We start from the raw sequence: 26806 nt of genomic DNA, 5'->3' as shown, positions 1-26806 counted from the left end.
GTATCAAAACCTATCTCCAAGTGTAGATGCAATTTAGAGCTTCCACCTTGCTTCCACGACTGTTTAAGCTTAAGTAGTGATAAAGCAGGGTAGGAATAATGAGGATAAACCCGACTTGGTCCCAACCCTGATTGTTTACACGGGAGGGGATTCAGAGAGGTCAATACAATAATATCAATAGCTACAATACAATGTCCTAAGTGACAAAGGCAATATTAGAAGGATGGAGGAGAGGCCACCAGGAAAGACCTCTTGCAGCACGCTGTGCTAGACATTTAAGAGCTGAAAAGAATGTCTTGGACAAATATTTGGATTAAGGACATTCTATACAGGAGGTCAGAGTGAATAAATTCTCTGATGGTAGAAGGCGGCGAGTTAAACTGACAAATTGATCCCTTTATAACTTTGTTTTTAATTAACAGAGTTAAACCTAATGAAGAGGCTGCCCTCCTGGAGAAAAACAAAAATTGATGGCCTTTTATGGCCACCAGGAAAAAGTAAATGTATTTTGGGAAGTTACCGAAGCCTTAGTGTCGCCAGAAGGAACTTCCAGTTCCCGAGCTGTACAGATCGCTCCTGGAGAAAAGACTAGAACCAGTCCTCAGGCTATTTATTTCCCTCACTGTCCACTGGCAGAGACGCTCACTTTTTAACTCAGCTGATTGGCTACTGTAAAAGCCCGCTCTGAGCAAGAGCCAATGACATCCCGGAGCTCAGATTCTTGGAAATAGTTCCTGGTCAGGAATGCGTGACATTGAGACAGCTTCTCGCTTGTAAACAAGGACGAGTCTGGGCGGGCCCGCAGCCCACGCGGTCCGGGACTCCTGTCCAAGCGGCTGATCTTAAGCCTACATACCTCCAGATGCCCGCTTCACCTTCCACCTTTCCCCTTACTCCTCACAGTCCCGGGCACTCGTGCCAGGTCTCTCCCGCGACAGGACCCCGCGCCCGGGGGGCGGGGCCCAAAGTTCTTTATCTGAGCTGATTGGCGCGGCCCCAGCTCCGGACGCGTCTCCAAGTCCCAGTGACTCCTCCCCTTTGGAGCTGGAGGGTAGCGTGCCGGGAAACAAATAAAACCGGGAGGCGGCCGGGGGTGGCCAGACGGGAACTTGAGTCTCCAGACACTCGCTGCTCCTCACACTCACTGCCGGCCTCCTCTCCTCGGAAGCACCCCAGGATCTCAGCCCAGGCAGGGTGCACGACGAGCCAGCCCACCTGCCCTCCCTGCCCAGACGCGCACCGCCCCAGCTCGGTCCCAGGTTCTGTTTTCCTCGGCCTTCGTCCCCCAAGCCAGCCCTTGCGCTAGCCAGGCCGGGTGGGCATCAAGATGAAGGCGGCCCGCTTCGTGATGCGCAGCGCCGGCTCGCTGAGCAGCGCAGGCCTGGTGCCCCGCGAGGTGGAGCATTTTTCACGCTACAGCCCGTCCCCGCTGTCCATAAAGCAGCTCCTGGACTTTGGTGAGCTGGGAAGTAGGGCCGGGTGGGGGCGCTGGGGTTGGGAAGCTTCCTTAACTTTCAGCCCCGGAGCTCATTGCTTAAAATAACTGGAGTCTATTATCCTGCTGAACCTTGGAGCCTCGACGGCAGTGCACCTTGCCCTTTCCTAGATCTGCCTTATTTCTGACAGTTTGTGCCTACAAGGTCAGGGCCACTTGCTGACCCGCTGATGCTGGATGGTTTGAGCTCATCTTTCTGTCCACAGCTTCCAGTCAAGATACTTTTTGCTTTGCGTCAGTATTTCGCAGTGATTTAAAAAACTTTATCCCCCTCCTTCACAGCATAATACTTTGGGGGGGGATTCTTAATGTTATAAAGTGGCCTCAAATTAACTCAGATTTTCTCCTTTAGCCACCTGCCACCTGTTTACGGGGTATATACATCTCTCTGCATTGCTAACAGATTTCTTTGTCTCTTTACCATTATGGTTTTCCATATATTTGCATTACTGCCAAAAATGTTTACAAACTTTCTGCAGTGATTTTTTTAAAGATTTTATTTATTTGACACACAGAGAGATCACAAGTAGGCAAAGAGCTAGACCGAGAGAGAGAGATAGGAAGCAGGCTCCCTGCTGAGCAGAGAACCCCATCCATCCCAGGACCCTGAGATCATGACCTGAGCCAAAGGCAGAGGCTTAACCCACTGAGCCACCCAGGCGCCACTCTGCTGTGATCTTATAAGGAATATTTCAAGGATTTAATATTTTTTTTTTAAAGATTTTATTTATTTATTTGACAGAGAGAGAGAGAGATCACAAGCAGGCAGAGAGGCAGGCAGAGAGAGGGGAGGAAGCAGGCTCCCCGCAGAGCAGAGAGCCCGATGCGGGGCTCGATCCCAGGACCCTGAGATCATGACCTGAGCCGAAGGCAGCGGCTTAACCACTGAGCCACCCAGGCGCCCCTATTTCAAGGATTTAAATGTGGTATTATTTACCACTAATGTGGAAACATCATGACTCCTACCCACCCTTTTATTCCTCTACTCCAATTTCATATCTAGAACTCTCTGTACGATGTTGTGGGGTTGACATTGTGCTGTTGATTGAGCTATGGGATATTCTGACTTCATGGAAGTGAATCCTCTTCCAAAAAAAGAAAGCAATAATCCTCATATTGGTCTTTTTTTTTTTTTTTTAAAGAAAGTAAAGAAAAAGACCATGAAAAAGGAGATACTTCTTACTTTAAACAGTAATCCAACGGCAGGTGAAACTAATTTTATGATTTGTGTGTGGGTTCAATATTGGAGAGTTAATGCTATTCAAATGTATCATTTAGAGCTACTTTTTCCCCAAAACTAAGTAAAGGTTATTTATTACAGGTTCAGAAAATGCGTGTGAAAGAACTTCTTTTGCATTTTTGAGGCAAGAATTACCTGTGAGGCTAGCCAATATCCTGAAGGAAATTGATATCCTCCCTGATCGATTAGTCAATACCTCTTCAGTGCAGTTAGTTAAAAGCTGGTAAGTGGTGAACCATTCCGAAACAGTCTCTATTTTTAAGACAATTATTTGTATACGAATTCTTATAATATATTAGCATCATAATTGGAAAACGAGTGGCCTGAAACTAAGTATTTTGAAGAATGTCAAGATGTTTTTGTAATTTATTTATTTATTTATTTTTAAGATTTTATTTATTTATTTGACAGACAGAGATCGCAAGCAGGCAGAGAGACAGAGGGAAGCAGGCTCCCTGTCGAGCAAAGAGCCTGATATGGGGCTCGATCCCAGAACTCTGGGAGTCATGACCTGAGCCAAAGGCAGCGGCTTTAACCCACTGAGCCACCCAGGCGCCCCTGTTTTTGTAATTTAGTGTGAGTTGTCATAAGGACAGTTATAAAGCTATGAACAGACATTTTGCCCTGAAAAAGTACATACTTTTCACAATATAACTATATTTTGAATAATAAAAGATAGAGTTTGATATTGCACACAGAATCCAATCCTAGAAATAAACAGAAGGATGGCTATTTAGAGGATCTAATCTTTGTTACTTACAAACTAATTAACAGCAGGCTTTGGGTTCAAATCCTGTCTCTACCTGTAACTGGTTGTAGAATTCATGGCAAGTATCTTAAATTCTTTATGCCTCAATTCCCCCATCTGTTACTGAGGAAAATAAAGTATATGCTTCAAAAGTTTATGTGAGTGAAATTAAATGGGCTAATCCATAAAAAAAAAGTACTTAAAACAGTACCTGGCACACAGTCACCACTTAATAATTGTCAGTTATTATCATCGCATTTTACAGATAAGGATTTTGAGGCTTGGAGAGGGTAGATCACCCAACAGAACAAATTTTCAGAGAATGGAACCGGGATATGCACTGAGGCGGATATATACCAGAGCCTCACCCTAATTCACTGACTACACAGCTTTACTGATTTAAGAAATCTATATATATTATAAATATTATAAATGTATATTATATGATTGTGTATATTATATAAGTATATTTATAATATATTAATAAATATATATCTATATTATATACTATAAATATAAAATAAACATTATATTTATAATTATTTAATATAAATATATACTATAAATATAAATAAGTATTATACTTATATAAATATAAGTATTATATATTATAAATAAATATATAAACATAGATTATTAAACAATTACTATCTGAAACACAACATCCATAGTATTTACTGATGCTTTCATGACTTCTACTCACCTATGAGTGAATATAGCAGGAAAAATATGAAGCCTTCCTTAAAAAGTTTTTTTCTAAATGCTATAAAAAAAGAAAACACTTGCCAGATAAAACAAGAAACTGACTACTGATCTGGAATGATTGAAGAAATATCAATTTTAAGTTAGAAAGTTGAGTGTTAAAGTCGTAGCTTCGTTTTTTGTTGTTGTTGTTGTTGTTTTTTTATTAAGATACAGTGTTTTCCAGATGTCTTGAAGAAAAGTTTTAATTTTAAGCATAATACTTTCTCTTTTGCAATCATTTTTAAATGATTTAGCTACTTGTATCTGACTATTCAACTTTAAAACTTAAAGCACGACTGTCCCTTTACAGGTATATCCAGAGCCTGATGGATTTGGTGGAATTCCACGAGAAAAGCCCAGAGGACCAGAAAGCATTATCAGAGTAAGTTCTATGCATTTGAATATGTGTCCAAAACTTTGACTATTTTCAGACATACTTCTAAGATTTTTTTTTTTTTGGACATAAATTAAAGGGGCTACACTCTGAATAATAAATAGCCTCTCCCTTACAAATGACAAGTTTTGACTTGCTGGTTTTTTAAAAGTGAAGAGGAATGATGGCATTGAAAATGATGCTGAGTCTGAGCAAGTGCAGGGAACTTTTTATTTTTGAGGAAACCTATTTTTACTATAAATTCAGTCAGATGATTAGATTCACAGGTGGATTTACTATTACATAATATTAATATATGTCATTGTTACTGGAGATTGAACATTATCTTTCAGAGTAACTGATCGTTTCTGGCTATAAGAATAGGAAAGAAGAATCTTTTTATAAATCTGAGAAGAAATCTTGAGGGTTTTTTCCACAGTGGCACTCTAGAATTCTCTGTAATATTAATTATCTTTTAATTATTATTTTTTAAAGAAAAGGCTTAATGAATTCCCAGAATGAATTCACCAGTTAGAAAGCTGGTATTTTTACATTAAGCTAGAAGGAAAAAAAAATCTGTTTGTGATACTATCTTTTCTATTGTAGTCAAATCTGTAAGTGAGAACCTTACATTTTATTATTTGATTTCTTTAGATGGGTACTTAAAAAAGTTTTAGCCTTCTTTGGGGTAGTCTAAGGGATGTAAGTGAAGGAAACTTACTTGAATTTTCAGTAACTGTAAATGTGTTTTGGCTTAGTTTTGTAGATGCTCTCATCAAAGTTCGAAATAGACACCACAATGTAGTTCCGACCATGGCACAAGGAATCATAGAATATAAAGATGGCTGTACAGTTGACCCAGTCACCAATCAAAATCTTCAGTATTTCTTGGATCGATTTTACATGAACCGTATTTCTACCCGGATGCTGATGAACCAGCATAGTAAGTTAGCTCCTTGTGGTCGTGACCTACTGAGAAGGGTGTGGAATATAAGCCATACCCCAACCAGATGTTTCATTATTCAGGGGCTCACGTTCTTTTTCAATAATCATGATTATCCTGATTTTTATAACACCATCTTTTGTTCTTGTTTTTCAACAGTTCTTATATTTAGTGACTCACAGACAGGAAACCCAACTCACATTGGAAGCATTGATCCAAACTGCGATGTGGCAGCTGTGGTCCAAGGTAATCTCTAGATTTCTGCATTTCCCTTATTGAAAATATACGCTATGCGATTGACATATCTCTGGTTGAAGTGAGTTTGTGAATAACTTTATATTCGGAGTGATCCATTTATATTTTTATAAATATTGTCATGGAGGTCCTTTGCTTTTGAGAGCCAGGGGTTTAAAACTCATTAATAAAATTATAAAAATCCAAACATTACTGGTTAATGTGCCATATTCTTATATATCATATCCAGTATCTGAATTGTGCGTATTCCTATTGCCACAGCTATAACTTCAACACTATCTTCATTTTTTCTTCAATAAAGTATTAAAGAGGTTTTTTTTCATATATAGAAACCTGTACTCTCAATGAATATTCTAGACTAAGGGTAGTACACACATTGAAGATCATGTGAAAATTTTACTTGGCATAAATTCATTTCATCATTATGAAAAAAACCTTCTATTTCAGATGCCTTTGAGTGTTCAAAGATGCTTTGTGACCAATATTATTTAACATCTCCAGAATTAAAGCTCACACAAGTAAATGGTAAGCTACAAATTAACCATATTTTAATCTATGGGAAAGTCACTGTTCTCCCAGTATGATTACTTCTTGTAAATACAAAGCAACTTCTGTGTTCCTTTTCTCCCTTCTTGACCTTCTCTAGAATTTGTACACTTCTCTTTTGAAGCCAAAGTTCTCTTCATCTCAGTTGGAAAGTTCCAATTGAGTATATTCAGTTGTTAATGATGATTCATAAAACGGAATGGTTTGAACAAATAATTTAAGATTTAAAGTAGCAACCTAGTTTCCGTATCTTAGATCAAAGAAAGAAAGCTTATTGCAAAATATGGGAGTCAGGGAGGCCAGAAATAGGAGGAACCACTTGGTAGTGGAAATATCCTCCTGGAGAAGTTACTCATAAGACCTAGAAACAAAAATACTTTAAATTGTACTGTAAGAGATAAGCCAGTCATGGACAAATACTGTGTGATCCCACTTACCTGAAGTATGGAAAATAGTTAAATCCAGAGAGGCAGAAAGTAGAATGGTGGTTGCCAGAAGCTGGGGGCTGAGGTAAAGGGGAGTTGCTATTTAATGAGTATAAAATTTCAGTTATGCAAGATGAATAAGTTCTAGAAATCCACTGTACAACATTATGCCTACAATTAACAATACTATATTGTATATTTAGGTAGTTAAGAAGGTAGATCTCATGTTAAAAGTTCTTTTAAAAATGTTTTTAAATTACAAAAAAAATTAAGTGCACTGTAAGTATACACCACTCTTTTGGAAGCATAACTCAGTGGCTTCAGCTCTAGGGTACCTGAAAAGATAGGGTCTTCCCACATGGAAGTGGTAATATAACGAATGCAGGGCACTGTTTTTATTGTATCCCGTAGTGCTTCTCAGAGCAGGACAGTTAAAATTAAGTTGCTCACATTAAAAGTACCCTAACTCTAACTCATGGATTGGGTTATATGTACATGTAATTGATTGCTAAATTAAAAATAGGAATACAGATAAAGGTTGAAAAATATCTCTAAGCATTAACAGCATTGTTGCATAATACGTGTAGACAAACTGCTTGAACTGTTTGATAAAATAAAGAGGGAATTGTGCCAGGCCTTCTGTTTTCTGATTCAAACTTGGCCAAGGCCTGGGACACCAAAGAATAATACTTTGATTTTTCTTCTCAAACAGTATTAAGAGGTTTTTGTTTCTCTGTTTTCTTTTGCCTCTCAGTAAAATGTAAGCATATTTAGCCTGTAAGATTTAATGTTTGGGTAATATAAATCAAGAATAATCAAATGTGTTGTTTTCCCATAAAATACGAAAATTTTAGTTAACATTAATTTCAGTATTATACTGTGGCTACATGAATTTTTTTCTTTCTTAAAATGGTGATTTTAACTCTGAAATAGCACAGTATGAAAGTTTTGAAAGCAGAAACAAATAATTCATGTAACCTAATTTAGAGCACGCTTGTCATGCACTTCATCTGACCTCATACATTTGTAGAGAAATGCAGAAATTAATCATAGAGCACAAGGCAGCAGCCGTGATAGCATTTTGAAAATAAGCCAGCTGTGTTTACTGTTTAAGAGGGAAGTTCTAGGGTAGATCCTAGAAGGTTCTAGGGTAGTACAGGAAGATGGGGTGTATTCTAATCTTGGGAGTAAGGAGTCTCTATTAATCAAATAGATACAGAAGTTTGTCTTCCTGAAATACTTGTTCACCAGTTCTAAATGAGTTTAAATTTTTTTCTAGGAAAATCTCCAGGCCAACCAATTCACATTGTTTATGTACCTTCTCACCTTCATCATATGCTCTTTGAACTATTCAAGGTATGACACTTCCAAATAATTGCAATCTTGTTTTGTTTTTAATTCACTGGTTACATTTTTATTTCCTTTATTGTTTCCCACTGAGTGGGAGCCTCACTATCTTCTCCCAAACGTGCTTCAGGGCTCCTAACAGAAAGGAGCCGCAGTTAATGTTGGAAAGGGCCCCCACAGTTCAGCAGAGCCTCCACACGTACTGGAGAACACATGATAGGACTCACCATGTCTTTGAGCTCCCTGTTCTTATTATTTTTTCAAGTGTCCAACAAAGCGCTAGTCATACATGCAATTGTTAAGGAAGGTCGGGGAGTGAATGCTGCAGTGAATGGGGCCTTGTTACGTCCACCCCTGCAGGATGGTCCAGCTCCAAATCCAGATGTTCAGGTCCAGAGTTACTGCAGGTGGCAGGGCTCCAACGTGAGTCTAAAATATACTCAGAAGGCAGTCAGTTCCCTCCATGATCAACTTTAATGTGCCTATGAACCATCTGGGGTTTCGTTGAAATTCTGATTCAGTGGCACTAGACTGGGGCCTGGGGTTTAGAATTTGTAATAAGCTGACGGGTGATGCTGCTGGTTCACATTCCACACTTTCCGTCGTAAGACTATAGGACAGTGCTTCTCAAACTTCAGTATGCATTGGAATCACCTGGAGGGCTTCTTTCTTCCTTCCTTTCTTTCTTTCTTTTTTTTTTTTTTTTTGAAGATTTTATTTGTTATTTGACAGAGAGACAGTGAGAGAGGGAACACAAGCAGGGGGAGTGGGAGAGGGAGAAGCAGGCTTCCCGCCCAGCAGGGAGCCCCATGTGGGGCTCGATCCCAGGACTCTGAGATCATGATCTGAGCTGAAGGCAGACGCTTAACAACTGAGCCCCCAGACGTCCCTGGAGGGCTTCTTTAAACATAGATTTTTAGACACTGGTCCAGAGATTCTGATTCTGTACATCTGAGAATTTGCATTTCTAACAAGCTCACCAAGGATGTGAATGTTACTGGTCTGAGGTAGCCAGGTACCAAGAATCAAATCCTGTCCTGGGTTCTAAGACAAAGCTAAAACTATATTTACACCAAAAAAAAGGAAAAAACACCCTAAGCTTTATGATGCTTTCCATGAATCTCCTGGACTCCTTGAGGAGGAAAGCCTTAAAAAAAGTGAAATTTGCCTCTAATTCTGATACAGCTTTTCTCAGAACTTATTGTTTCTTACTTTATTCTAATGTTAGTGTAATGAGGTATTGATTGTACTACAGACATTCTGATCTGTTTTCTTTTACTTCAGCTAATGATTAGAACTTAGTATTATATAGAGGGGCACCTGGGTGGCTCAGTGGGTTAAGGTCTCTGCCTTCGGCTCAGGTCATGATCCCAGGGTCCTGGGATCAAGTCCCACATTCCATCCGGCTCTCTGCTCGGCGGGGAGCCTGCTTCCCCCTCTCTCTGGGCCTGCCTCTCTGCCTACTTGTGATCCCTGTCTGTCATATGAATAAATAAAATCTTTTTTAAAAAATTTTTAAAATTACAAAAAAGAACTCAGTATTATATAGAAACCAGAAAACAGATAATGTACCACAAGGAGGTTAGAGAGGAAAATGGGTGACGTAAACCAAAACTTAATCTGTATGAGACCTATCCAGTTGTCTGCAAACTTGAGTTTCTTCTCTGTTAAAGGACACAAGATACTTTTTGCCTTGATTTCATTCATTTTGAAATTGAATGGTCCAGCTCTTAGAGTTGTTTTGCCATCGTTGGTAAAAGTTAAGATGATAATCAAATGCAAATTGAAATTTAATTTAGAATTATTTACTATCCTTTTAAATAGTAACAACCTTTCCCAGCAAGTTTTATAAAAGCCAATAAATTGGTTCAATGATTCACTGTTCATTTGTTATGTAATAGTCTTTGGTGCTTGGATGTAAAATGTAAAGGAAAGACAGAAAAGAGAGAGCCAGGAAATGGACTATAAAAACCAATTTCTACATTTAAATTAAGCTTACAAATAAGAACTTGACAGCTAGCAGAATTGTTTTTCCATTAGACATTACTCCCAGGAGCTATATTACATGGTAAATGAATATTTTTCATTATACATCCTGCATGACACATTCATAAATGGCTATTTACAGAGCTGTTTTACTACTAACTTAAAAAAAAAATAGGAACTTTGAATTACCCTCTGTGCCGCTTTTATTTTAAACATAAAAAACAGTTATTTATTGTTTCTCATTCTTCTGCCATTGAATTCCTTATGGTTTTGATTTCTTTAGAATGCAATGAGGGCAACCGTAGAACACCAGGAAAACTGGCCTTCCCTTACACCAATTGAAGTGATTGTTGTCTTGGGAAAAGAAGATCTGACAATCAAGGTAACCATTTTTTGTTGTTCGTTGGAGTCTCTCTTTTTTTTTTTTTTTAATTTTATTTATTTATTGACACATAATAAGTAAATAAAATCTTTAAAAAAGGATCGTAAGTAGGCCTGGGGGGAGGGTTAGGGGAAGAAGCAGGCTCCCTGCTGAGCAGAGAGCCTGATGCCGGGCTCGAAGATCATGACCCGAGCCGAAGGCAGAGGCTTTAACCCACTGAGCCACCCAGGTGCCCCTGGAGTGGGGCTGTTCTTTTCTTGAGAGAACGTAAAAGTGTCAGTAATAGTAAAGTGATCTGCTTTGAGCAGCAGATCAAAGTCTATGGTGTACATAGGCCATAATGACTTTCAAATAAAGGAAATACCTTTTTAGATGGACAAATCACCTTGTTTTTCACGCATAGCTTTGGTTTGTTTGTTTAAGATTTCGGACAGAGGAGGTGGCGTTCCCCTGAGGATCATTGACCGTCTCTTTAGTTACACGTACTCTACCGCACCGACCCCCGTGATGGATAATTCCCGCAATGCTCCTCTGGTAAGACCAGTTACACGGCTACATTCATCCCAGCCACCTAGTCCTAAATCCAGAGCAAGGATTACAAGGAAGTATTTAGGCAAGTTAGTCAATTTAGTTAAATTGGGCGTGGGGGATAGGAGAAAGCAGGAGAAATCAAGCTGAAGAAGGTGAACCAATTTACCGGAGGTCTCTGGAAGCAGAAATCACTTACCTTGGCTCTAGAACATCAGTTGCAAGGAGGCTAATAACACTTGCCTATGTTTTGCATTTCCACGAGCATGTCCACTTCTTTGCCAATAATTGATCTTTTCCCTCTAGGCTGGTTTTGGTTATGGCTTGCCAATTTCTCGTCTCTATGCCAAGTACTTTCAAGGAGATCTGAATCTCTACTCTATGTCGGGATATGGAACCGACGCCATCATCTACTTAAAGGTATCCTTTCAATTCAGTAGAAACAATCATATTTCTATTTTTGTAAAGATTTCATTTGTTTGTTTGTTTGAGAGAGGGAAAGAGGGCGAAGGGGCAGAAGGAGAAGGAGAGGAAGAGCTCAAGTGGGCTCCTCAATGAGGGGGAAGCCCGGGACTCCGTCTTATGAGCCCGAGATCAGGACCTGAGCTGAAATCAAGAGCCGGACGCCTTCGCCAGGTGGCTCAGATGATTAAACATCTGCCTTTGAAAAAAAAATAATAGGGGATCCTGGGTGGCTCAGTGGGTTAAAACCGCTGCCTTTGGCTCAGGTCATGACTCCCAGAGTTCTGGGATCGAGCCCCATATCAGGCTCTTTGCTCGGCAGAGAGCCTGCTTCCCTCTGTCTCTCTGCCTACTTGTGATCTCTGTCTGTCAAATAAATAAATAAAATCTTTAAAATAATAATAATAATAAAAAATAAAGATTTGCCTTTGGCTCAGGTTATGATCTCGGGGTCCTGAGATCGAGTCCCTCATCAGGCTTCCCTCCCTCTGCCTGCCTCTCTCTCTCTTTCTCTCTGTCTCTCATGAGTAAATAAATAAAATCTTTAAAAAAAAAAAAAAAAAGAGTCAAACGCCCCACCGACTAAGCCACCCCAGTGCCCCGAAACAATATTTCTGAAAGCAATGTTGCTCTTAAGGTCCTGAGTTCCATGCTCCATGGTGTGAATACCTCAAACTGAGTTAATGCAAATAACAACCACATGTCATTTTATTTTCTGTTTGGTATGTGTAGATTTACTCATTAATATTTAATACGGTAATTTACCAGTTAGAAGTGGGACCAGGCTACCTGCTTTAAGTGAAGCAAAATTTTTTCTCAAGAAGCATATTAGTCTCCCAGTGAGGACATCCTCATGTGAATTTCTTAAACCAACGCCTTTTGGCATCTGTGAGAATAGCTGTGCCTTTGTTTTACTTAAACTCATGGGAAATATATGCTAATAATGTTCCAGCCCAGAAAACAGCTGATACCAAGATACTCAAGACCTTAAGTTGACCTTATTAGAAATCCAGGGAAGAAAAGCTAACCGCTCACGAGCTGTCACTGGGATGTCTGGCATTTCCTGATTAAACTTTAAAACTTGGCACTTGTTTTTTTCTATTTCTGATAAAGCCTCATTGTATTTGTTAAGGTCACTGTCCTGATTTGTTCATTGTTTTCCAGCAGTTTTGACTGAAAATTTATTTACAGATATTAGTAACTAAAACATTAAGCTTGTGGGTTCCCATTTTGTGCAAGGGAATTATGTGCTGAGAGGCCTTTGACTGTCTGAAGTAGTTACTGTATTCATTTCTTAAATGAGCAGAAGTCTTCAAAGTACTGGGAAAGATTAAGAGATGATAGAGTTATAGTATCAGATTTTAATAAATTAATAGTATCAGATTAGGACTCTTTATCACAAATACAAAAGTTTTTGTAAAGAAATAATAGCTTTGCTATTCAGTTCTATCACATCAGCAATATCTGAACAAGGGACAGGTGTAAATATTGGAGACGAATTCTGTTCCCCAATTTATAACTGTGTATATATTATTTTGGCACCTAGAGGATGGAAATAATATTTACTTTTTTCGTTTTCTTTTATACCCTGCCCAGCATACTATGGGCTATGGTGTGCTCTTACTAACTGAATCAACTAAAGGAATGTATTTGAATGTTTGAGTACTTACCTCTGGATTTATTTTGAATAATCACTTCAGGTACAAATTATGCCACGAATAATTTCTTTGAGTTGACTTTTCTTCCCCTTCTTCTTTTAGGCTTTATCTTCAGAATCTGTAGAAAAACTCCCAGTCTTTAACAAATCAGCCTTCAAACACTATCAGATGAGCATCGAGGCTGACGACTGGTGTATCCCAAGCAAGGAACCAAAGAACTTGGCAAAGGAGAAAGTGGCTCTGTGAAGAGAGTCGCTTGGGACACTTTACGGGATCAAAGTGGGTCTGCGCCAGTGCTGCTTCCTGAATGCTTGCGTGTGAGCTCTTATTTCCTCAGAAACAAAAGCACAAAAACCTGCTGATCAGAACAGTGGTGCAAAGAGGAACGAAGCCTGTTTGTCAGACCCAGGATAGTGTAATGTAGGCGTTATTCTTTCAACCTGGCCCGATGTACGAGCTTATATCAAATCCTGAAGCAAGAAAGGCCTCAGTTTGCCCTGTCTTTGTCAACAAGGATGGGAATGCGAGTGAAGAGGAGATAGAAGCTGGCACTTGCAGTAGACTGCTATTTTAGGGCTGCTGTTGATGGCATAAGATATTGGTATTTATTGCATATCAGAAGTCACTATGCCAATATTTCCCTGCCATCAAAGGGTTGGGGCTTAGTTTACACTACATAATTAGAAATGTATATAACGGTACATTTCCTGTGTTTCTATGTTCTCTGGGGAGGAAAAGCTGGTGACTAAATAACATTTACTTTGTATGTTATTTGATTGACGAAGAATGAGTCGAAACATTTTATTCAAAGTTGTAGCCAAGGCATCCGGCCAGTGTAGAAACTCAGAAGAAAGCCTCTTCTGATAAATACTGTGTCTTCATTAGGCTGCTCTCCTGTTCACACTTCATGTCATAAGTGAACACTTATTGCCAGGTGCCTGCCTAGTCTTGGGTGAGTTTTAAAATAGGCACTGAATTCAGGATGTTGGTGGTTGGAGGGGGAGAAGAATTGCCAAAGTGATAACAAAATTATCTCTCGCCTTGCTTTGTTTATAAATGAGACGGTGGGTTGGAAAAACCAATGTTAGGGAAAGAAATCATGCATTCAGGACCTAACTCAGTAGGAGGGTCTGTTCTCTCCCCTGCAATGGTGGTAATCTAATGATGGCATCCCCTTTCTAGGCTTAAAGAGGTATATTTTTGATATGTGTAATTATATTCTTTACACTCCTGCATTAACATATCTATATAAACAATTCCTAATTATCAAATGGCTCAAGAACATTAGAATTTAAATACTTCTTGGGACAGTTTTAACAAATAGCCTGAGAGTAAGAGGTTTTCATGCCAGGAGGCTTTCATTTGGATCATTGAGACTGAGGACTGATAAATGGAAGTTGTAATGCATATGGAACTTTTGGGGACTTCAAGTATAATAGGCAGGTGGACAGGCCTGTCTAGCACATAATTCTCACAGAATGAAGGACGGGAGGAAGGAAGGAAGGAAGGAGGGAGGGAAGGAAGGAAGGAAGCAGGGAAGGAAGGAAACAGAGGGCAGGCATCTTGCTTTTTCCCCTGCGAAGTATTTCAAGAAATTGTCTATATTTTCATAGATAAGTTACTGGCAAGAGGATGAATTGATGTTTCCCAAAACAGAATGGCTTTTTTAAATGGGTCTCTCACTTTTGCAACATAATAGGCTTTCATAAGATTAAATAAGCTCATCTGTGTCCAACTGATGTGTCAACCAGGATATAGAAAAAAACTAGAATTTTCTGCATTGCAAAAGAATCAGTACTCTTTATATATGTTGAATTTAACATTTGTGTTTAATTTTGTTGTGACCTAGAATTGTGGTGCTTCTGGTCGTGGCCATAGAGGCCTCAAATGATTTGTTGCTTATGTCAGACTTTATCACGAGAAGTCCTAGAGAGTGACTTTTCTTGATGGTGGAACTCTGGCTCATGCATTTATTGATTACACAAAACTTCTTGCAATAGGTCATTTGACTTTTTACTGAGCTTAAACATTTTGCACGTATATACTTGTATTTACCACAGATTTAAAGCAGTTGATTAAGGAATTAACCCCAACACTGTGAATTATCTTTAAAATACTAGAGAAGAAATGTTCATATCACAATAACATAAACTGTAAATAGAATTCTTTAAGAGAGAAATTGTATTGGTATTTGTGAAATCTGCGGAAGAGCTTTAGGATTCTAGCAGACGGATACTGAATGTTCAGGCCCACTTAAGTTATTGATGTATAAACTGTGTTTTTGTCTCTATGTACAGAAAGATATAATCATTTTTATAATAAATATTTTTATTATAACAGTAAACATCCTCTTTTGAAATTTGTTTCTCAAATAGATGGCAAAATACTAAGAAACATTTGAGGTAAAGATTTTCTTCACTTTGCACTCAAATCTAATTCATCTCTATATTGGGGATAGCCTTTTAAAAGTATTGAAAGCAGGGACGCCTGGGTGGCTCAGTGGGTTAAGCCGCTGCCTTCGGCTCAGGTCATGATCCCAGCGTCCTGGGATCGAGTCCCACATCGGGCTCCTCGTTCTGTGGGGAGCCTGCTTCTCCCTCTGCCACTCTGTCTGCCTGTGCTCGCTCTCTCTCTCTCTCTGACAAATAAATAAAAATAAAATCTTTAAAAAAAAAGTATTGAAAGCAACTTAAAATTTTGATTTTTAAACTAAAAGGTAAGTACTTTATAGAAGTCCACAAATTTCTGATTGTCTTTTGCTTTCTTGTGTATGCCCCAGTTGCACATAGTACACAGTGTGTTTATTACATGAATATATTGAATATATTCAATAATCATTTTTGCCATGTACATATTCTGCATGTTTTTTTTTTTTTTTTGGTAAACTTAAAATTCCACTTGGTGACTGTATTTACATAATAAATACAGTAAAGTACCAAAATAATTACCTAGATAATTTAGGTTCCCAAACAACTTCTGGATTAAATATCTGAATAAGATAGAAAATATCTGGAAAAAGATAGAAATTACTAAATTAATCTTTACGTTGTCTTTCTTCACTAATTTAATCCTACTTTATCTTTAGATAGCATCCTTTGTCAACCTTCATAATGCCCTTATTGGCAAAGTTCTGTAAATAAAAAAGAAAAAGAGGGAGGAGGAGAGAAGAAAGAAAGAACAAAAGAGAGAGAGAGAGAAAGGAAGGAAAGAAAGAGAAAAGAAAATTAGTGGAATGGATTCGTCATAACTAAATTCTAAATTTTGTCAGAGTAAGCATATTCGAATCAGAAATGCCATTAAGCTAAGGCATTAAACCTAAAGAACGTAAAGATACAGTAAATCATGACACTCTGCTTGACTGCCTTCATTTCTTCTGTCAGAGAAGTGTGGCACCATGTGACTAAAGAAAGCACATCACACAGGCACACGCAAACACGTACACACACACACACAGAATTTAGCTGTGCAGTGTCCTTGGATCAAGCTGCTTGGAAGGTAGACAGCTCATGCACTACACAGGCTCAGAACCTCCATCCACATTTCCATAAAAACTGCAAGATTTTAAATCCCACAATTTCCCATATATGCGTGCGCGCGCACACATACACACACACACACATACACACACATCTTTTTGACTCAAGTCAAAGGATACTAATTTTTTTTTTTTAGAATTTATTTATTTGACAGAGATCATAAGTAGGCAGAGAGGCAGGCAGAGAGAGAGAGGAAGGAAGCAGGCTCCCTGCTGAGCAGAGAGCCTGATGCGGGGCTCGATCCCAGAACCCTGAGATCATGACCTGAGCCAAAGGCAGAGGCTTAACCCACTGAGCCACCCAGGCGCCCCAAAGAATACTAATTTTTGAGTAAAACAAAATTGGCTAAATTTTCATCAAACCATCTTTATACCATTTCTCCCAAATTTCAAATTTGACTAGAAATGGCAAAAACATTTGATCTTAACTACAATGACATATGCAGAGAGATCTTTGAGAGCTAATAGCTTGGGCATTGACCTTGATAATTCCTTCACTCTCGGCTCTGCTTCCAAGTAGTGCACTAACGCTTAGCTGTGTACCAACACATCAAATGTACGTGAACTTTGCCGATCACTTTGATCTGGCCTGGGGAAAGAATTGAGGGACTTTCATAATTTCGCAGGATCTTGGCCAAGAAATCCCTAAACCCCCTGCCATGAACACTGAAAGCAGTCAGGTTTTTATTTCCAATAATGTTTTGCCCATATCTCTCTTTTTGATTTTTCACTTTTTATCTTACATCACAGTTACTTGGGCAGTCCATAAACATTCACTGGACAAAGAGATGAATAAACACATAAATCAACTACTGCCTATAAGGACAGCCTCTCTGCATTTAAGGGGAGATTGGAACTCGGTGTTAAAAACAATGTACAGGGACACCTGGGTGGCTCAGTGAGTTAAAGCCTCTGCCTTCAGCTCGGGTCATGGTCTGGGGGTCCTGGGATCAAGCCCTGCATCAGGCTCTCTGCTCATTGGGAAGCCTGCTCCCGACTACTTATGGTCTCTGTCTATCAAATAAATAAATAAAATCTTTAAAAAAATGTACATCAAATTTTATACAATTTTATGCTTTAAATGGTATTCAAGAAGTTTTACAACATTGCAGAACCTCTGGAATACGTCTCCCAAGTTGCAAGTTAAATTGCAACTGATCTTTGTTTAATGTCACTCTTTGTTGGTGCTCTCTGCCCATTGGAAATTATCACATATTTCAAAAGAAATGAAATAACAGGGAAAAGTTATTACTACTAAGGAAATTTCTTGAGCAAATGGGTCAGGGTTTCAGATCTATGAGTACTGTTTCTTCATGTTCACCTTGGACTCAGATGAAAAAATATTAACATCCATATTTCATGGCCCCTTAATGGAAATGAACGACTGTCTTTTAATGAGATTTTTCAGTTCCTACCCAAGTGCAAATAAACATTAAAAGCCACTCAAAACCAACAGAAATGTCAGTAGCCTTGAAAACACGTTCAATCTACTAAATGATATGAAATAGATGTGAGCTGTCTTAGTGATAAATTCAGCAAGAAAATGATAAAGTTTATCAATGCGTTATGAGACATCATTTTCATGTTTACTGCTACCATTTAATGTAATGAAAGTAACTCGGGACTGGTTGTCGAATAATGCAATATAGCCAGGAATTACTTATTAGCATACCCTTTTCATAAATGTAAAAGGGTGTTATAATATATAAGACAAGTAACATATCAGATAGCAAAGTCTTGAGGTTTTTTTTTCTAATCGATTCCATTAAAGCTATGCCTTTTAATGTTTTTCTAGCCCCAAAATATACTTTGACAGCTGGTAGAATTGCCCTTAATTCAGTCTTTTTCTTTTAAACTCATTTTAAAGGATAACAACACTTGTTTGAAATTACAAATTTGTGATCTGGAAATAAAATAAAAACTTGAAAACAAAAATAAAAGCCTCATACCGTGCTCTTAGGCAATTCTCTTTACCTATTTCTTTACAAAGGAGAGGATAGCAATAAAGTACCGTCTTTCTGATACAAAGTCCTATAGTGCGAACCCACAATATCAATGATAGTAACACATTTGCTCTCATATGCCCTATTGCCTGATTATGACCCCCGAGTTAGGTTGTTAGACCAAAGTATGCTTTGCGACCCAAAACTGCTGAGCTAGACTGAAACCTCTTCCGGCAGGAATCAAATGAAGACCAAAGACCTTGACCTCTTTGGTAATGCTGTCCAACCAAAAACTGGGTGGATGGTGGTGCCATGTGTTACCTAACGAGGTCTATTAACCCTTTCAGGTCCCTTTGCGATCACTGCACAAGGCTGCCCCTCCCTGAATATGGGGCAGAAGCTGGCTTGCGGCATATTATCAGTAAACACATAGACAGCTTAACGCACACTTTGCCCAAAGCATACTCTCAGTAATTGTTTGTCGAGTGGATAAAAAGAGACTTGAGCCATTAAAGTAACAATCAGGCTTCAGATGTTCCCGAGCAGCCTCTTTCCCCTCCTAAATATTATATTTCATCTTGTGAAAGCAGACCTCCAAATGATAATAAAAACAAACACTAAACATAGTTTTCAAAGAGCCTTTGAAAACAGTTCTCTGGCTGGCTGGGAAGTAGAGAATGTTTTCCCGCCTTTTTTTTTTTTTCCTTAGAGTGTTTGACAATAGTTCTTTGTAACTAAAAAATATATCCTGCCTCCTGTATAAGTCAGATGTGATTCTTATTTTTACACAATCCAGATTGTTCCAGGCAGGATTTCACTTACCATGCACTACTCTGGGGATAGTTTGTGGGATACAACTTGCCACTGAACCTGAAGAAATGATTTCTTTTTTTTTATATATATTTTTTTAAAGATTTTATTTATTTATTTGACAGAGAGAGATCACAAGTAGACGGAGAGGCAGGCAGAGAGAGAGAGAGAGGGAAGCAGGCTCCCTGCTGAGCAGAGAGCCTGATGCGGGACTCGATCCCAGGACCCTGAGATCATGACCTGAGCCGAAGGCAGCGGCTTAACCCACTGAGCCACCCAGGTGCCCCAAGAAATGATTTCTTAACCAAAGAATCTATAGGTTAAAACGTTGACTTGATCTTTTAAACTATATTTTTCATTGGCCAAAATTTTTTTCATATTCACTGTACTTTTTTCTTCTCTCTCTGAACCCTTTCTAAATTGAATATTACATGGGCAAAAAAAAAGAATTGTAGAACTTATTAGGTGGCAGGTATTTTTCTAAGGCTTTTATTTTAATTAATCCATTTTCTCCCTCACAACAACCCATTATATTATTAAATCTTATGTATAAATGGACTCCTCTAACCTCACAACATGGGTGATATTCTTTTTTTTTTCCCCCATGGGTGATATACTGCCCATTCTACAGATATGAAATTGAGCCACAAAGAAGTCCAGTAAGTTGCCCCTGTGAAGGGACAGAGCTGGGATTTGATTCAAGGCAGTGGATAGTCCAGAGCCTTTGCTCTGAAGAAACAGTCCTTCTGTGAGGAATGTATCCAGGAGAGCAACAAGTCAGAATGATGTCCAAGGCCGTATGAATGAGTAACCCAAAACTAATCTATCAGGTAATGGGACACTGCCACTGGCCTCATCAGCACTAAGCCTACTGACCAGAAGCAAACCTCTGGATTCCTTCAGACCGCGTGACTGGAAGCCCTTACCTACTTGTCGAGGCATCGCGCGCTTTGGTCTATTAGACCAGCTGTCCCCGTCTACTGAATGACGCTGAATCATTCTTCAGGCATTGAAGCAATTCACTTACTTACTCAATGAGCAATCAACAAAGATTTCTTAAGCACCACATACCGCCAGGCACTAGGAATACTGTAATGAATCTCAAGGATCTCTATATGCAAGGACATTATAGTCCATTTGTGAACATAGAAGTTAAATTTGTAAATATTTTGATCTGTTTTAATATCTTTATTTATTTATATTATCTGGTGAGTTAGAGACAAGATTTCTGGAACAGAGAAAAACTATCTGTATTTACTTACATTAAACAAACAAACAAACAAACAAAAAACCAAAACAAAACTGCACAGGTTTTCTAGCCCTAGAATTTCCCCCTTCCAAGGTTGATACAATGAGAGCCAGATATCGTATTATATCTGCTGGAGTTTATTCTGTAAGTGAAGAACCCCAAAAGAATCTGAGAGTTTTGTAGAAGAGGGATGGCTGCCCCTCCCACCCCCGCCCTGTCTTCCTAAGTCTGTGAGAAAACTCTCTGCTCCCTCAAGTACACAAACTCTCCTTCAGGAGAGAACAGAAAGCATCCTGGGTTTTTACCCTTTGGAATGTAAATGAACATTTCCAGGGAAGATAGAAGACACTGTTTCTCTGAAATGAGCTCCATACAAGAATCTCATTCCAAGAGCACTCTTGGACCGTCTTCATGCCTCAGGATCTTAGCATCCCTTGAAATAAACAGATAACTCCAGGGAGGCGAGCTTCTTACTATCTTAAGTTTCAAAATCTTTTCTTTAACTCAGTCCTCAGAAAAATTTGCCCGAAAACTCTAATTATGCAGAAACATAAAAATATTCACTTCCTGCCATTTGTGAGGATGGTGACCAGCACAAATGAGACATTCAGAGGGCTGTGGAAGGGGGAAATGAGGCGTAGTCCATGCTTAGTGAGGGAGGGGCGGATCGTGGACGAGATCCCTGAAGAGTTACATTTGGTCTGAGGCATGGAGAGGAAGTTAGTCACGCAAAAGACAGGGCTAGTGGTGGGGTGGGGGTTCAGCTGGTGGAATGATTAAGGCAGATAACTGGAAGGTGGTTTCAGTGAAAGAAAAGCTGGTGCTGTGCCTGAAATTGGTAATGAAATGGGAGACGTACGTAAGTAGAGACCAAACCATAAAAGGTCTAGTCAGCCTTGGACCTTTCTTTCACATCTGGCAGGTGCCTGGCTGGCTCACTAGGTAGACCATGCAAATCTTGATCTTGAGGTTGAGCCCCACATTGGGGGTAGAGATTACATTAAAACATAGGGGCGCGATTTCCGGTTGTTGTTTTTATTTGTTTTTACTTATTTTTTTCTTTCGAGACCTAATTTAAATTCAAGGTAGTTCACATACAGTGGAGTATTAGTTTCTGGAGTAGAATCTAGTGTTTCGTCGGTTGCAAATAACACCCAGGGCTCATTACATCAAGTGCCCTCCTTAATGCCCATCACCCAGTTACCCCATCTCCTCAGCCACCAAGTGTCCAGCAACCCTCAGTTGGTTCTCTACAGTGAAGAGGTTTTGTTTTTTGTTTTGTTTTGTTTTTAATTGCTTGGAGCTACATTGTGTAGAATGGATTTGATAGAAAACAGAAAAATTGGAGAGGGCGGGAGGCTGAATAAACCTCTATAGTATTCACAGGCCAGGACATCAGGCTCACAATTTTTTGTCGGTCATTCTCTTTGTCCCCTTTTGGATGTTCCAGTCTTAGGGAGATCATTTGCTTAATGGCTGGCAGCTACAAACATGCATTTAAAGCTTTTAAGACACTACAATGGGCAAGGGAGATGATTATGATAACCATTCTTGATGTTTGCCATGCACTTCAGAGCCACGATCCCCAAGGTCCAAACTAATCAAAGAAAGACCCCACAGGAAGAGTTTAAAGCAAGCCGTGTGCTCCACGAGCAAGCCGAGTTTCAGCCTCCTCCAAAGTGTTAATCTGGGTACAGCTGGCGGTATTGGCCCGAGCACAGACACCTTCTTGCTCCGCTGAAAGATGAGTAAGGGCTAGCCTATTTTCAAGCGCAATGTTGGGTGGTTACAGAGCCTGAGGACTTTCGTCGGGAAGGTGTTGCTTTGGCAGCAGATTCCGCAATATTTTCAAGAGTAGAGCAGAGCTTCCTGATTTCTGTTTACTTCATTTCTTACTTCATTTCTGTTTACTCCTAACCAGGGACCTAAGGCCCTGCCAAGGGAAGTGTAACCTGAAGTATGAATGCTTCCTAGTAATTCCCGTTTCCAACTGGCTTGGGACTGGAAAAGTGACAGACATGAGGCCACTGAGATTTTAAGCATCTGTAAACCACTTAATCAATTTTATTCTCTACCTTCACCTTATGCCCATTCTCTCTCTTGCTCTCTCTCTCTCTCTCTTTTTTTTTTTTTTCACAGAGCCTGGACAGAAAGTTCCCCAAATTTGAGGCTGTTAACAAGAGATGGGGAAACAGACCAGGGGGGGTCCAGCATCGGGGCAGTCTGAAAAGTTACCCACCCCCACTGCTCCTTAATGGCCTGGGGATACAGATGAATGGTACTATCTTTCCAGGCCAATACCACAGTCCAGGAAAGAAAAATACACTTTCTGGGTATATTTAGCTTAGGGGGGAAGGCCTAAAAACTCCTACCAGGCTCTGAATATCCTCTTCTGACTTGGACAAATTTCTGATCAGAAAGTTACTAAATCCTTTCAGATATCTTGTCGGTTTTCAGCTGGTACAGTAACTATACGTAGCACTACTGAATAACCCCATACATCCACAGTGAGGGTACAAAGGATAACTTCCCAAGTCTAGAGTCACTGCCGAAGAAAGTCCAAGGAACCGACAACCTTCACGTCCCAAGTATGCAGAAAGCTAAGCTCAGTTCTTAGGATATGAAATGAGATGAGTAAGAAGACACTAGCTGGGAGAGAATAAGATCAATGACCAATTGGTCTGGATATGGAAAGGAAGTGATAACATAAAATTATATTTCCGTCTCTCAATTGAGCTCAGGAGTTAGTCTATTTACAAAAACTTTTGAGGATCCTCCCTGGGTTTAAAAATTCTTTAAGGCCCCTAGTTTGGCCTTGGACCAGGGAGTGAAAGGTATCTGAAGAGGTTTGCCTGTAGCCGCAGGAGGTCTTATTTGAAGAGGTAACTGTTTAATAGTCTCTTCAGAGTGGAAAGTCCATTCAGAGAAGATTGCGAGAACAAGCACTCAAATGATGGACTATAGCGGACAGCATAGGAGAGCCTAGCCTGCTAACCCCCAAATTATAGTCTTCTTTTAGGAACCTTGTATCTTTTCCTCACTAGCCTTTTGCAGTGAATCTTTTAATGAAACTAGTATAGAATTTTGAAAACTTTTGGAGGCTTCTGGATGTGAATGTAAAATAGGCATCCCATTCTGTTCATTTAATTATGGAACCCTTGCTTTTAGGTGCACGTCTTAAGTAATCTTATTTAATTGGAACATTCCTTGTCATGGCCATTGTAATTCTACATTGTCTTTAGTAAGATGTTGCCATTTTTGTAAGTTCCTACAGGTTCCAGGACAACAGTCCTTCTACATAAAGTAAGAGGTGATGGCTATGGTAGCTGCCAGTGATGGCCTTCCTCCATCAGAAGGGGATTGGTGGGCATTTTGGCAACTGTGGTTCCTCACAGATGGGTGCTCTGTGGGCAGTCTTTGCTGTAGCATGCTACAGAGAGGTGGAAAGGGGCTGTTGAAATGGAAGGTTTAATTTTGTTTGTTATATTCTGTCATGTGCCAGAACTGTGAAAGACAGAAAGGAAGCTTATAAATTATATGAAATTGTAATTAAAAATGAGAAAGCACTGTAAAATGGTGTTTAACCAAGCACCATATAGTTTCATACTAAATAAGTAGCAGGGATAAGAAAGTAGATGGATATGGAGGTATTGAACATCAAGGGAGCTTCCTAGAAGGAAACAGAACTTTCTAGAAAGAAATGAGCTTTAATGAAATTTACATTCTATCTAGAAAATATATATATATATATATTTTATTATATATAAATATATATATATATATTTAAGCAGACAGTAGAAAAGAGAAAAACCATAAGTAAACATCCCAGGGCCAGAATAGTGTGTGTGTGTGTGTGTGTGTGTGTGTGTGTGTGTGTGTGTGTGTGTGTTTGAATAAGAATCATGTGTATAAACCTATATGTGTTGGAGTTGACAAGGGGAGAGAAAGGCAATAAAATAAAGGTAATACATTTTATGATGGGGAAGTGGGAAATAACATTTGGGGTAGGTAAGATAGGTACAGACTATCAGGCATCTTGAAAAGTGTAGACATGAGCTGATACAGAGGAAGAAACCATAATCAATTCTGACCAAGAAGCTGAGTGATCAAAGCAGTATTTTATAAAAAATTAGAACTACATTTGTCTACGGAATAGTTTGGAGAGGAGACAGGCGGTTTTACAACTCTGCCAAATGCCTTTGAAAGTCAATACATTTTTAAGTGTTTGTAGAGCTAAATTGAAGAACTCCCAACAATATATTTTCTTTCTTTCGTCTCAAAGGAATGATGATGTGACAAGCAAAATAGCTAACAATGTCTTTGTACCTTCCCTTTACAAGGAACATTAGAGAATGGCTGTGCTCTTCTCACCTGAGAAGCTTGGTGTACAGGCCTTTTAACATCTATCTAGGAATTTTATTGTGGGAAGTTTTCCTCTCAACATGAGTACCAGTAACACTAGTTTTACTTGGTGTATTAAAAATTCACTTCCAGGGGCATCTGGGTGGCTCGGTGGGTTAGGACCTCTGCCTTTGGCTCTATTTGTAGTCTCAGGGTTCTGGGATCGAGTGCCGAGTCAGGCTCTCTGCTCAGCAGGGAGCCTGCTTCCTCCTCTCTCTCTGCCTGCCTTTCTGCCTACTTCTCATCTCTGTCTGCCAAATTAATAAATAAAAATCTTTAAAAATAAAAAAATAAAGATCAGAGGGACTAGGGTTTTTAAGTGAAGCCTGGGGACTAACAAAACTCTTTCTCCCAAAAGACACAGATTTATCTGATCACGTAGTTGTTATCTTTACTAAAGAGAGGGCAAGAACAAATTTTTTGAACTATGGTTTCAAGAGGAACCCAAAAAGAATTTTATACACTTCTCTCTTAGCTTAAGGCAGTCTTGGAAATTGCTTGGCTGATTAATGGTGCTCTCTTCCCATATAATCCTCCACCTCTGCATGTTCACAGCTCTCCTTTTTACGCAGACACAGTCATATTGGGTTAGGACCCATCCTAATGACCTCATCTTAATTTGATCACCTATAAAGACCTTATTTCCAAACAAGGTAACATTCACAGGTATTGGGGGTTAGGTCGTCAAGGTCATTTTGAGGGGACACAACTCAACCCAAAACACCCACCATTATCAACCTCACCTCACACCATAATGCAACTGTGGCATGGAGAGAGTGCCAGTGCTTCTGACATGGAGCAAATGCAAAGATGGGGGCAGTGTTAGGTGGACCAGGAACAGAGGAATTGCTGGCAAGAAGTTGTAATTTTTTAAAAGACTGGATGGATTGACACCACTTGGTGGATATGTATGGGCTTTCAAAGCCCCCAAGTTTGAACTATTTGCACTTTACCTATCGTCTAACAGACCTAAAATACTACAGGTGCTAATCCAATACTTCTTTTATGGGGCACCTGGGGGGCATGGTCATTTAAGGATCCAATTCTTGGTTTCCCCTCAGGTCATAATTGAGCAAGTCTTGATCTCAGGGTCGTAAGATCAAGCCGCAAGGGGGTTCCGGGCTGCTCTCTGTCCCTCCCCTACTTTCTCTTTCCTTGAAAAAAACAAAACAACAACAACAACAACAACAAAACCACTCCTCTTGTAGTGTTTCTATTTTCCCCCACAGGACCTAGAAATGGCTTTGTTTTTAATCCTTTATTTAAAATGCAATATGAGGAAATGAAACAAGATGGGATTGGGAGGGAGACAAACCATAAGTGACTCTTAATTTCACAAAACAAACTGAGGGTTGATGGGGGGAGGGGGTTGGGAGAGGGGGTGGGGTTATGGATATCGGGGAGGGTATGTGCTATGGTGAGTGTTGTGAAGTGTGTAAACCTGGCGATTCGCAGACCTGTACCCCTGGGGATAAAAATATATATTTATAACGCTGTAAAAAAAAAAAAAAGAAAGAAAGGATGAATCCCCAAGTTTTGTAGCAACATGGACGGGACTGGAAGAGATTATGCTGAGTGAAATAAGTCAAGCAGAGAGAGTCAATTATCATATGGTTTCACTTATTTGTGGATCATAACAAATAGCATGGAGGACAAGGGGAGATGGAGAGGAGAAGGGAGTTGAGGGAAATTGGAAGGGGAGGTGAACCATGAGAGACTATGGACTCTGAAAAACG

At 39.4% G+C, this 26806-nt stretch overlaps 1 protein-coding gene across 1 annotated transcript; it reads left to right on the top strand.

Moving 5' to 3' along the window:
* Positions 1–1079: 1079 nt before the first annotated feature.
* PDK4 (pyruvate dehydrogenase kinase 4) lies at positions 1080–15476 on the top strand. Its single transcript, XM_047694730.1, has 11 exons — positions 1080–1457; positions 2817–2958; positions 4538–4609; positions 5359–5543; positions 5703–5789; positions 6246–6323; positions 8049–8125; positions 10386–10484; positions 10908–11018; positions 11319–11432; positions 13235–15476. The coding sequence occupies exons 1-11, from the start codon at positions 1328–1330 to the stop codon at positions 13376–13378; spliced, it is 1239 nt and encodes a 412-aa protein (XP_047550686.1). The 5' UTR covers positions 1080–1327; the 3' UTR covers positions 13379–15476.
* The last annotated feature ends 11330 nt before the right edge of the window (positions 15477–26806 follow it).

Source organism: Lutra lutra, chromosome 11 (assembly GCF_902655055.1).
Source record: "Lutra lutra chromosome 11, mLutLut1.2, whole genome shotgun sequence".
NCBI classification, from domain to species: Eukaryota; Metazoa; Chordata; class Mammalia; order Carnivora; family Mustelidae; genus Lutra; species Lutra lutra.
This window is presented reverse-complemented; position numbering and strand designations above follow the sequence as displayed.

Excerpts from the sequence above, each read along its gene's own strand:
- PDK4 (XM_047694730.1), top strand. The coding sequence starts at position 1,328 with ATGAAGGCGGCCCGCTTCGTGATGCGCAGCGCCGGCTCGCTGAGCAGC. Across the intron at positions 5,790-6,245 it reads TGTGGCAGCTGTGGTCCAAG|ATGCCTTTGAGTGTTCAAAG; the intron begins GTAATCTCTAGA and ends CTTCTATTTCAG. Across the intron at positions 11,433-13,234 it reads ACGCCATCATCTACTTAAAG|GCTTTATCTTCAGAATCTGT; the intron begins GTATCCTTTCAA and ends TTCTTCTTTTAG.